At 55.6% G+C, this 12,687-nt stretch overlaps 1 protein-coding gene across 2 annotated transcripts in view; it reads left to right on the top strand.

The window, feature by feature from the left end:
- Nucleotides 1–12,687, top strand: part of KAZN (kazrin, periplakin interacting protein) — a 390,124-nt gene that overhangs the window by 253,462 nt on the left and 123,975 nt on the right. Inside the window, exon 1 of one of the 2 annotated variants that reach the window (XM_037045185.1) lies at nucleotides 7,040–7,507. The exons of the other annotated variant lie outside the window; for it this stretch is intronic. Coding sequence (XP_036901080.1) covers nucleotides 7,300–7,507 — 208 coding nt within the window. The 5' untranslated portion in view covers nucleotides 7,040–7,299. Of the gene's footprint in view, nucleotides 1–7,039; nucleotides 7,508–12,687 lie in introns of those variants that run through there. 2 annotated transcript variants of the gene reach the window in all.

Genomic DNA, 12,687 nt, shown 5'->3' with positions numbered 1-12,687 from the left:
ACAGAGAGTATAACCAAAGTCGCACATCTGCCAGCAGTCCCTTCTCATCTGAACCTCCATGTGCACTGTGAGCCGCCCAAACACTGGGGTCCTTCCTATGCTCTCCCCACAGCATGGAGGGCAGGACGCACGGCAAATGCCGAGTGCAGACTGATGAACAAGCAAATGAACAAACGGCTCCATTATGGAATGGGTCCCAAAGTCCAAGCTGTCTGTCTGTCTGTCTGTCTGGCCCTCTGCAGTCACATGGTTCCCATCTATGGTCACCTTTGCTTCTCACAGGATGGTATTGGAGAGAGAGGCAAGCATTCGTATCCTCATTTCACAGGTGGGGAAACTGAGGCCCCAAGAAGGTGGCTCAACTCACCCAGCTTGACTAGTCAGTAGAAGGCAATACCAAAGAGAAGTGCAGAACGCCATGCCTCGGACCCTCACTGCAGCCCTTCGAAAGTCTGAGCAGCTCACAGGCCATGTCTGTGTCCGAGCTGAGCCATCCTGCTGGTAACGGTAGTGGAAACGGAGTTGGGGGAGAGGTGAGCCAGGAATGCAGGCCCTTTCTGGTTCCCAAGCAGTTGGGGAGGGGGCAGGGCCCCCTGGCGGCACAGAGGAATGCTGGAAAGACAGGTTCTCCTTTGCAGAGATTGCCAGTGTGTCCCTGGGGTCCTGCCTTGGGCCTTCTTTGCGTCCCATGCTGGCACACAGGGTGGTTCGCCTACAGAGCCCAGCACAGTGGCTGGCGCGTGGCTGGTGCACAGTCAGTATTTGTTGAGTTAACGAATGAATACACAAGACAGACTTGACTGAAGTACTGCCCCTACACTCACCAGCCGTGTGACCCTACACAAATCCTTTCGCCACTCGTAGCCTCGGTTTCTCCAACTGTAAAAGCAGAATCATAATGTGATAATAATAAACAATAATGGCATAATAATGAAGAGAACAGGCTCTGGAGCCAGACCTGCCTACATCGGAATCCTGGCTCCACCAGATGCTGCTGTGTGACCTCAGGCAACCTACTAAACCTCTCTGTTCCTTGGTTTCCTGTTGGTGAAGTGTGGGTAATGATAGTGCTCACATAGGAGTGTGGGGGTTAAAATGAGCTGTATGTGTAAAGTACACCAGCCAACATTGTTACTAGTCCTCAGTGATGATTCTATCTCTGTGCATTGGTAAATGAACTTCTAAGTAATAAGTACCTAGCAGAGAGCTCAGCACAAAGGCAGAAGTACTCAGTAAACATTAACCATTATTCTCATCTTGGATACTCACTGGCCCATGGCCCTTTGTGTCTGTTGAGTCACACGTAGCAAGTGGAGACAAAAAGGTCTTAAAATTGCTGCCGTGGGCGTAGGTGTCATTCCCAGAAGCCACCAACCCAGGGTTAAAGGGCCCCAGATGGGGGGAAATGAAGTGCCACCAGTGGCCATCAGGGGCAGCAGAGAACCCATCCCCCACCAATCATAAAAAAGAAAAAAAGGGTTGGCCATTCCACCCTGCCACTGGCTGGCATTCTCCCTAACACTGACATGGGAGGCATTTCCCAGAGAACACTCCTTCCATCCGAGGGTTAGACTCCCAACCCTACATTTAGCCGCCACATCAACTTGGATAAGCCCTTTGTCTTCTTAAACCTCAGTTTTCTCACCTGGGACATGGGGCTACCCTGACTTGGAGGGTTGAGTGAGCTTGGAAGGACAGCCCCTGGGGCAAGGTGAGTGCTCAGTCAACAACACCTGTTGCCAAGGTAGCATCATGGTTATCACGCTGGACTCTGCAGCTGGACCACATCAGCTTCAGCCCTGCCTGCATTGAGCACTGGCTGGGTTCTTTTGGTGAAATGACTCGACTTCTCTGTGCCTGTTTTCTCATCTGTAAAATGGGATGATAATAACAGCACATGAAACTCTCAGAGTTGTTAGAAAGCCTAACTATAAATCAACACAGTACATTCTATGTCAGTGTTTGCCAGTATCGTTATTGTAAATCATAGTGTTTTTGATGTTATTGTTTTGGTTCTGAATAAGCTGCAACATTTTCACTTCCTGCAGAAACCTCACTGCTTCACAGGAACAGCCCGAAAAGGGGGCTTAGGAGAAACAGGAGAGATGGGGCCCCTGGATAAGGAAGGACATTTTCCCTTTGCTGCCCTTGAGGACTTAACTGAGCACTCAAGGGCAGTCCGACAGGCGGGGCGCAGAGGCCAGCTGCACTCGGTGGAGACGCTTTGATGCCCAGCTCCAGGCTAAGCCTCTGCCTCCCAGCAGGTCCTTCGGAACCCCCCAGAGGCAATTGGGATCTTCACCAGGTCCCTCGGGGCCCCAGAAAGATCATCAAAGTGTACGGGTGAGCCTGTGACAGGCACACAAAAGTCTCCAGCCAGGAAGTCCTCGTCTGGACAGATGGCACAGTGGACCTCCGCTAAATCCTCTGCTACCCCAGGGCAAAGGTCTGAGTGGCCTTGGAGGAAAACCACAGTCTGATCCTCATCGCTGCACCTGGGCCCCAGAGTCCTGCTGGGATGGCTGGGGAAGATCAGCACCAACACTGCAGGTGACCTTGGTCACAAAGCCATTCTAGGGCTTTCCAAAGGACTTCCAAGTCACTTTGGAGTCCCCAGGAATGGATTGAAGGCAGCAGATGTCCGTGGAGATAGCAGGCGGTGCTTGACTGGCTTAGAAGCAATGGGCACGTCACTCTAGTCCCCTCCAGCAATGTCCCCCACACCTATGGTGAACCCCACAGGGTTCACCCTGTGCCAGGGGCCATTCAGAGCTCTGTACATGCCTCTTATCCTCAGAACTTCCCATCACAACCACACAAGGTGGCAGCCATGATCACCTCCTCTTTAGAGGTAAACGGCCTGAGACTTCCCACAGCCAAATCTTTTGTCCAAGATCATACACTAGTGAGTGTCAGAGGCAGGATTTGAGTCCTGGCCCCTCTGCCTCCAGAGAATATGTCCCCAGCCTCCTGGGGCAGGCAGCCTGAAAGATGGCCCTCTGGGATCCTGCCTCCTGGTATTCACACCTTCCTGTAATCTCCCCCATGTGGGAGGGACCTAGTGACTCACTTCTAAGGAACAGAAGGGAGAAAAGGTGATGGATGTCATTTCCAAGTCATGTTGCAAAGAGATGGTTGCTCCCACCTTGCACTCGCCCTCTGTCACGCATGCCCGAGGCCTCTGGAAGAAGCAAGCTGCCCTTTGGGAGTCGACCCGCAGCTCTGTGGCAGGGAACTGGTGCAGCTTCTGGCCAACGGCCAGCGAGGCCGTCAGTTCAACACCCCACGAGCAACTGAATCTGGCCAAGAGCCATGTGAGCGAGCTTGGGAGGAGACCCTCCCCAGTCGGAGCCTGGGGTTGACTGCAGCCCCGGCTGACACCATGACAACAGCCTGTGACAGTCCGTGCGCCAGAGACACCCAGCTCAGCGCCCCAGGTCCCTGACCCACAGACACTGACAGAAAATAAACGCAGGAATGCTGGTGGTTTAAGCCACTGCATTTCGGGGTGATTTGATACGCCGCAAGAGGTAAGGAATACACTTGCCGTCACCACTAGCAACACACGCACCACAACCCCGAGAAGGATAGAAAAGACCGACTCAACCACAGCACGCAGAGCTGAGGGAGCCCTGCTCACCCCTGCTGACTCGGCCCTCCCTTTTCGCTTTTGCTGGTGATGGCGCCCAGGTGCACTGACAGGCCCTGTTCGAAGGTCACACACGAGCCAAGGAGACCTGGCGGGGCCCTCGAGGCCTCCACATTCCCGGAAACCATTGCCGGGAGTTCACAGGGGCATTACTCACAGAACTGTATGTGCTCCCAGGAATCCAGACTTGCTACCTTGTCTTAGCTCCAGGTGCTTGGAAAGAGCACAGTAATGCTAGCTGGAAGGTCTCCGTAAAACTTCTTCTCCAAATACTGAAACCGCAGCCAAGGAAATAAAATACCTGAGAAATTCCAGTGGGCTCAAATATTCCACTGCAAGCAGGCACCAAATACAGTGGGGTCCTTTAGTGCGGCGTGTCTCAGTTTTTGTTTCTCAGGCCAAATATGTATCGTCCTTTTCTCCTGTAATCTAAAGGGAGTTAGTTCTCCTAGGAGTGAGGGGCCACTGTGAATAGGAGCTGCTCTGACACCTTTGGCCCCGTCCCCAGCCTTTTTTCTGTTTTCTTTAGTGGCACCCCGGTGGCCTGAGGTCAGGGTCATGGGAACAGGGTCTGGGCTCAGAGCTCAGATCCAGGGCAGCCTCCCCACCCTCTGGTTGGACTGCCCACTTCCCCCTCTGCTTCTCACTGAGACGTCTGTCTGCAGGACTGGATGGAGATAGTTCCTGCATCCTTTCCCCATCCCCCAGGTCCTCCCTTCCTGCACTCCCTGGAGCTGGAGAGAGTGAGCCAAATCCCAGGCCCAGCTGCCTCCAACATCTATTCCCAGCATCCCTGGGAGACTGGGAAAATCTTCTGGGAGTTGGACCAGCTACATAAGCTGTGGATCCCAATGCAAAATGAACATGCAAGACCCCCAGTTTAAAAAAAACAAGGAATTTTAAGGCAACAACAGCAGAGCATATTCACTCTGGCACGGGGCCCTTCTACACAGGTCGTGTTCTCAGAAGCTGGCCTGGTCTTGGGGTCTCCAATGAAACCCACCCCGAGTTATCCTTCCTGGAGGGATAACCTGCCCAAGCTGCTCACACAGAAAGTGGTTGTCACTTCTTGACCAAACTTTGCTGATAAGGGCAGCAGTGGAAACTCACCAGGACTGTGGGCTTCGAAAACAGCTTGGACGGTTGAAATGCGAAATGAAAGCATGTGCAGACTTCTAAGAGATTGCAGAGGGGACCAAGGGCAGTAGTGAAATGAGCCCTGGTGGCCAGAGGGCTGGATTAAAAACTTCTAGATATACTTACTTACTTGATCTTTCTCCTCCCTCTCCTTTTCCCTCTTTTCTTTCTTAAGTTTTCTTAAAGAATTGCCAACATTTCAAAGTTAAGATTTCACAGAAATATTCATATTCCTAGTAGCTGTAGAAGCAAATTAGAACCTCCAGAAGAGCCACAGAAGAGCCACATTCCTGCATGACAACAATCCACCGCCTCCACTACAGGGACTGGTGGCCTCTTGTTTGCCACAGTCCCCACCGCTCCCTAATGCCTCTCTGACCCAGAATCCAAGTGACAAGTGTACATAGTCACACCTGTGCTCTGTTTTCTTGTCATGGAGCTAAGAGGAAAGTCCACGTCAAAGTGAGAAGATAGAAGGCGGACTGAGTTCCACGTGCTTCAGGAAACATGGGAAAGAATGTCTCTTTGTGAAACAACCTTCCCACATGTTAATATGTAAAGGGAGTCTAAGTCCAAAGAACACAAGTTGAATGTTCTTATGGGGCAAACCACAGCCATCCCCACACAGCCCAGCTCACTCATTCATGTCCCCAGGCCGTCACAGGGTCCCTGAAGGCACCAAAACAGAGACTCCTGGACCAGAAGTCTCCAGAATGCCCAGCATCTCCACCCACCAGGGCTCCCGGCCATCTTTCCTTTTGCTCTGTTCTTCCTGTTACCCCAGCAAAGGCAGGGGACTTGGGGGATTCCTAGCACCTCCTCTCCCTTGTGGGGTCAGTTTCCTTTCCCCAGAGCGGCGCGGGTGTTTAGCCCCCCATGAATAGTGTTCTTTCCCAGCTGGGAGCACCATCAGCATTTGCCGTACTGGCCAGCCCTCCACTGGGCAGTCGGGGTTCCCGATGAACAGGGGAAGGAGGTCTGAGGCTGCCCTGTGGGCCTCCACGGCCGGCCAGCTTCCCAGCCTGGAGGGCGAGGAAGATGTCTCGGTGGAAGCTGGGAGAGCCATGAGGAATGACGACAGGCAGTGCTCCTCACCCAGAGACAGAAAAGTGACAGGGTGAATGGTTTTAGAGATGTGGGGGGGAAAGTCACTCAGTTCCCACAGCTCATTGGAGAACTATATGCCAATGACCTAGAAACTCCCAGAGCTCAGGCCTGGGCCATGGGGAGCCATAGGTACCAACCAGGCCTGGGAAGGGTGAAGTGCATGCTGCCCAGAAGGGGGGGCTGGAGTTGCCATGGACAGTATGTGACTTCTCACACGGGGTGTTTTCTGGCTCCCTGTGTCTACAATGGGGGGGAGGGGGTGGAGGACTAGACCTGCCTCCTGAGGCTTTGGGGAGATAATTAGTCCTTCTAAAGAGCATCGTAATCCCCAGATCAAAGGGGCTCAGAGCTGCAAACTCACCTAACAGTGAGCGAGTACTACCAGCCACTGGAGCGCCCACGCCAGTGGGCAGGTTCTGATTGTCACACCCTCCAAGGTGCCACCTCCCCTGCCGCATGGCTGCCTTAGAGAGTCCATTCACAGCACCGATGATGGACGGAGATGGAAATGACTATGACCCCATTTTCTAGGTGGGAAAACTGAGACTTGAGGAAGCGAGGTGCAGACACAGGGCTCCCCCACCAGATCACAGCCGCCTCCTGGGTTTGGCCCGTGGCCATTCTCTTCCCCACCCACCCAGCCCGTGCCCTCAGCATTGTATTCTCTCAGAGAACGACGGGTCGCGCTGCACAGGTGAAGTCAGGGTCCCTGGGCCACCACCGCTTTCCCGCCCACGGCCTCCGCCCCCTCCAGGCCAGTCACTGGGACTGGAGCTCTCCGGCCAGCCGGTCACAAGGCTGTCAGAAGAGTGCAGACAGATGCAGACTGGGGTGCCAGGCAGCGTATCCCCTAGATACGCTCGCTCACTTGGGGCTTTCAAAGACCCGGGTTCAGGCCGTCACTTCCGACCCCTGTGGCACTGGCCGCCTCTCTGACCGTCAGCTTCTCCAGGAATGACCACTTTGGGGATGGACCGAGTAGCCAGGGCCGGGCACGCATTCCGGCGACGCCGTGCGCCCCGAGGCGTTGGGGCGAGTCTGGGCGCCGCGGAGGGGCCGGGGCGGAGCCGGGGCGGGGCGCGGGCGGGCCGGGGCGGGGCGAGCGGCCGATCCTCGGCAGCCCGGAAGGAGCGGGAGGAGGAGCCGCGGGAGTGAGAGCCGCTCCCACGTGAGAGGCTCCGCGGCCGGATTCCTCGCGTGCGGCGGCGGCGGCGGCGGCGGTGGCAGACGGCCGGGCGTCCGGCCGGACAGAGAACCGTGGTCCCGCGCGCTCCGGCGGCCGGGCGGGCGGCGGGGGCGGAGCTCGGCTGCGCCCAGATGCGGCGGCGGCCCCGGGGGCTGTGAGCCCGGCGCCCGCCGTCGGACCTCACGGCGCCGCCTCGGGCAGCGCCCCCCGGGCACCGGGCATGCGGGCGGCCGACTCTGGCACCTGGGAGCGCGTCAGGCAGCTGGCGGCGCAGGGTGAGCCGGCGCCTTCCTGCGGGGCGGGGGCCGGGCCGGCGCGCCCCCCGGAACCCGCCGCCTACGAGCAGTATGCGGACGCCGCAGGGCCCGGAGATCGGCCCCGCGCCCGGGCGCCCTCCTTTCGAGCGGATGGCGACTGCAGCGAGCCCGGTAGGTGCGCGCGGGGAGGGGAGGGCGGTGCGGCCTCCGGCCCGGGGAGCCGCCGGGGCCGGGCGCGCGGGGGCGCTCCCGGTCCGGATCAAGAAGCCGCTGGTGGCAAAGTTCTCGTTGTGCGCGGAGCCCGGGGCGCGAGGCGGGGAACAGGGGGAGAGGCTCGGGATGGAGAGTTAGTTCTTCAGCGCGGTGTCGGGGACCTCGGGGCTCCGTGGCTTTTCGACCTTACCCCCCATCCCCAGCGAGGGCTGCAGAGGGAGTTCAAGGCCGCGCCTGCCGGAGCGGTACGATCCCGCTGCACCTGGAGACCCAGCTCCGGGCTGGCCGCAGCGCCTGTCCTGGGAAGCGTGGAAAAATGGCCAGCCCCGCGCGAGGTACGGGAGGCCCCTGTGACCGCACCTGTAACCCAACCGGTAACCGCGTAACGTGCCAGGAGAGCCCTGCTTTACAGAGAGGAAAAGTAGTGGTTCGCATTTGTCGAGAGCGAACAGATTTCTCATACTCTTAAGCGACTAGTACAGAAAGAGAAATTGGAGCGGTGGAGACAAACGCGGTGGTCTAGTTGTGTCGTTGGCTCCTCCGCCCCAAGCAGAGCACAGCGTTCTAGTGTTAAAATACCTCGTGTGGGGGTGCCCTCTTCATTCCGTCCCGGTCTCAGCTGGTCCCCCAGTAACACCCCCCATCCCACCCCGAGTTAGGTCTTGGGGGCGGGGCGCGGGTGGGCACAGGAACCCGTGGATCCGCTCGACTCTGATAGGAAGAAATTAGATGAAAGGCAAAGAGCTTCTGGGCGGTTTGAAGTTTGAATGCATTTCCCAGGAAAAACGGGAAGGGAGAGTACGTGGTCTTGAACCTACTGCAGTGTCTCCTTGCGTCTTATCACCACTCACGGAGTGAGGTTCTATTATCTCCAAGAAGATGAGGACAGAAAAGGCCCGAGGTTAATCAACTTTCCCTTCATTCCACAGCCCTAAACCTTGGGGCTGGAATTTCTCATTTGTCTTCAGTTGACACCAGAATGCCTCTCCCAGGCAGCAAGTTTACCAGCTGGGAAACATGAGGCTTGTTTTTATTTACCTAATAATTTTTTCCTATGAGAAAAAAGCCAGCAGCAAGCCCCCTTATTTCAGGCCCCCTGGTGGTCTCCCCAGGAGATGGAATCCTGGGGGTCATAGTTCTAACCACAGGAACTGGGACTGCCAACCAGATGGCTTTTATTAGCTGAGCTGTGCTGCTGGTGTCCTGGAAGAATTGGAATCTTGGGTCACCAAGGGTGTAGAAGATGGGCACTGAGCCCCAGAAGGAGCTTGAGCCCCTGGCCCTTCGGCCTTGGGGCTGGGCCAGCCAGAGGCAGTTGCACCTCTCCCCTAGATGCATGGGACAGTTCGAGTCCAGGACTTGGTGCAAAACAACACAGATGCAAAGAATAAGCAACTGGGAGAGCTTGGGCGAGTTGTTTGATCTTTTCGAGACTCGGTTTATGGGGAATAATAATAATAGTGTCAACTAATGTTTAGATCATGCGAAGCTGGTGTCTGCAAAACACCTTGCTGAGTTCCTAGTCCACGCTTAACGAGTTGTAGTTGCCAGCTCCGCTTGCAGGGCACCTGTCTGTCCCTGGTTGACTCGGGTTTTCCACCAGGGTAGGACGCTGTCGGCTCCATCGCCACTTCCCCCCAAACTGTGTCAAGATAAACTTTTGTCTGGTCTGTAAAACACCTGAGTGATCCAAGGCCACTGTCCTGCCAGTGGAGGTTGTTATTATGTAAATGTTTCGGAGATGGCTGGGTGGAGATACATCTGTTTACTTTGTGTCTGTGTCAACTCCATTTGTGTTTCATAATAACAATAACCTAATGACACGGTGTAGCCGAGAGCACTTGTCTGAGGTCTGGGGGTGGTTGTTATTTTCTGGTGGCCCTCTTGGTCATCCTCCAGGGCAGAGACAGTGCAGATCTCCTTTGCTGATACACAAGTGACATCACTGGCCTGAAATGGGATACGGCCAGCAGCGAAACCAGAAAGTATGGAGTTCTCTCTGCCCCACCACCCTTCACCCTCTTCAGGTCTGGTTCTTAATGATCAGTTGAGGTTTCTGAGAACTTCCATGGTGTCCGGACCTTGGGGACAGTGTGTCATGGACATGGGTTCTGAAGCCACTGGCTGATACAAGGGGATTTCCTCTGGAAAACAAATGAGACCTCTTCCGGCTTAGAACCACAAGCTGATATTACTGCTGAAATAAACATTTCAGCCAGGCGGTCTGGTGACTCGCCCCGGATCTCAGCACATCAGTGTTCTCTCTGCCCCACCACCCTTCACCCTCTTCAGGTCTGGTTCTTAATGATCAGTTGAACGGGATGGTCAGCTTCAGGAGCCAAAAGGACGCCCTGTTGGGTGACGGAGTCCAGTCTGGGGACGTGGGAAGGGTGAGGGGATGCGTGATTGGCAGGATGGAGAACTGGACATCTTGACATCGCTCACAGGGAGTGTCTTCCTGAGGTCAGCAGGGTGACAGACCCTGGGCTGGTGACCTCCAGGGTGGGGTCACTTCCAGGGGAGGTTAATTCTTCGTGCATGGACTGGGGACCGGAGCAGGAGATGCAGACATCAGCTACTTGTTCCCTCTGCATCCTCATCCGCTGAGACACTTGGTAACTCAGTTTCTCTCTTGGCGCCGTGGGAATGACTGCTTCCGAGCAGTCATTCCCCAGCAGAGCGAACCAGCTCGGGCCGAGAACGCCTGTTGTTCTGCCTTCGGTCGTCCGATCATTCGGTCGCGTTTCTCCAGCGTCCATTGCCGCTGGGCAGTGTCGTAGCTGCCCCGGGGTGTAGCAGCAAAGGAGACAACCACAGCCTCTGTTTCCATGGAGCTCGCATTCCCGGGGAGGAAACTGCCAGCGGGCACATACGCACGGGGTGTGTCAGGGCGGCAAGAGCCCCACAGGAGAATAAGGCCAGGTGAGGGCTTAGCGTGACGGGCGGTGGGTGCTCTTCAGTGTTTAGGTAGCTGGTCAGAGAGAGCGCCGGCTCAAGGAGGTGCATGGGTGCTGAGTCCTCAAGGCAGGAGGGTGTTGTCCATCAGTTAAAGAAACCCAGTCATTGTTTAGAAGTTCTTGATAAGTGAGTATCTTTGCAGATGGGCATTTAGCCATCCGTATCTGAAGCCCACCCAATGTCCTCTACCTCCTTTTTTATTAGTCTTTTGAGTCCTTAGCTCCTCTTGCCCCTCCCCTCACTTAAAGTACGAGGAGGAGGGGGCCAGGCCTTTGCTGATGTGTGTGTTTAGCTCCCAGGACCTTGCTGAGCGAGGCTTGGAGCCAACCAAATGTGGAGTTTTATCTTAGTCTGCCAGCAATCCCTGGGGGAACTGGTCCTCAGAAAAACTTCGAAGCTGGCCCAAGGGCAGCCGGTAGGTGTCCCATCGGGACCTGGTCCCGGACTGTAGACCTCAAGGCAGTGCGGAAAGACCTGGTCCTGATCTTAAGAAAGTAGAGAGACCTACATTCAGTTTCCAGCCTGTGTTTTCTTTAAGTTTTTGTCTTGTGTTAAAAAGGTCTGTCCTCTCCTTGACATGCCTGGTTTTGAACAGCTCAGGCATGTGCTTATCTTTGTGCACATGTCAGCAGTGGGTTTTTGCTGGGTCAGAGGTGAGATTAGATCTCCACTTGGAATCGGGATGCTCTCAGGAAGCCACCCGCTGGGACAAGGGTTTAGTGGGAGCTCCCTCAGCTGACGGGTGGGGCAGAGACAGTGGGGCAGGGCTTGGCTGTCCTGGACAATCTAGAGTGAAAGTCACTGCTCTTGGAAGAGACTCAGACAGGTTTTCCTCCCCGAGGGGGGGGGGCGGTCTTCTGTGGCCCAGTACCCTCCCTCAGCCCTGTGAGACGGGCTGCACCTCCTTCTGCCAGGGCAGATGGCACACCAGAGTGGGTGCAGGGCGCCAGCTTTGGAATCAGACACCCTGGTTGGAATTCTCCAGCTCTGTTGCTTACTTGTCATTTAATGCCCTGAGCCTCAGTTTGCCCATCTGTAAAGTAGGCTCATATTACACACCTCAAAGCTGTTGAGCAGGAATCTATAGCATCCTTCATCCCCACAGAGCCAGATGTTACTTGGACTGGGGAGGGGGGGGAAGTGCCCATTTATCCAGAGTGCACAGAACTTGAATGAGAGTGTGTGTGTACGTGTGCAAAAGTTTTTTAAATTGTTGAAGTTTGAAATGCTGGGATTTGGTGAGACAGGTGATTCGGAAGGACTGCTAGCTACTTATTTGGCCTTCTGAGTCATTGGGAAATTTCTCTGAAGGTCATTATGCAGTCTTCATGTTCTCTGTAATGTTCCGATTGAGTTAACTGGGTGATTTGCTTGGACCCTCCAGCTATTCTGGGGGAAGAAGAGTTTACTATAGTTCCCTTTTCACCATTTCAAGAGCCACTGCGTGCATTGGCTTAAGGAGACTGGCAAACACAGCCTGGCGATCGCCTCTCCCACCCACACCACGGCCAGCAGACAAAAGGGGAGCCAGATACACAGGCATGTCCACAGATCTTAGCCCAGCAGACTCGTGTACCTGGCGTGTCATTAAAGCTGGCCAAAGCTATCGCCGTGGGGATCTGAGTCACCCAGGGCCGCAAACACTCCAGAGAGGGTGGCGAGCCGTGGTTACGAGGTGTGTGCACGCCGGCGTGTGTGGTTATTTCCCCATCAGCGCACTTCGTGTTGAGTGTGGCAGATGAGTGCCTGCCCAGGAGGGGAAAGGTCAGGATTGCCCCCTGTTCCCAAGGACCACCCACGCTGGGCACCTTGCGGCAGCCACCATGAAGGTGGGGACTTCAGGCTCTCTCTCGTCTGCTGTTTGGGTCCCTTCAAGAGAGGCCAGTTAGAAGACATCGATTGTGCCATTTCCTCAGAGTCCTCTCCAAGAGGCATTAGCCCAGTAGGTGCTGCCGCAGCCCCCAAACTGGAAGAAATTAACAGCCAGGAGGGTACGACAGGTAGGCGAGTGCACCTGGGGTCCTGGACCACAATTGGGTGGGTGCTGAGCCTGGGCCAAGGAGCAGATGGACACCGGGGTTCGTTGGTGGTGACCTTCCTCGGTTCGCAGTTCACAGGCCGGGCTTCCAGGCTATTTCCGGGAAGAGCCCCCACCCGGTGGCCCATCTGCAGGTGCTTGC

This window comes from Sturnira hondurensis, unplaced genomic scaffold (assembly GCF_014824575.4).
Source record: "Sturnira hondurensis isolate 20B ecotype Veracruz unplaced genomic scaffold, ASM1482457v3 Scaffold0004257, whole genome shotgun sequence".
NCBI classification, from domain to species: domain Eukaryota; kingdom Metazoa; phylum Chordata; class Mammalia; order Chiroptera; family Phyllostomidae; genus Sturnira; species Sturnira hondurensis.
This window is presented reverse-complemented; position numbering and strand designations above follow the sequence as displayed.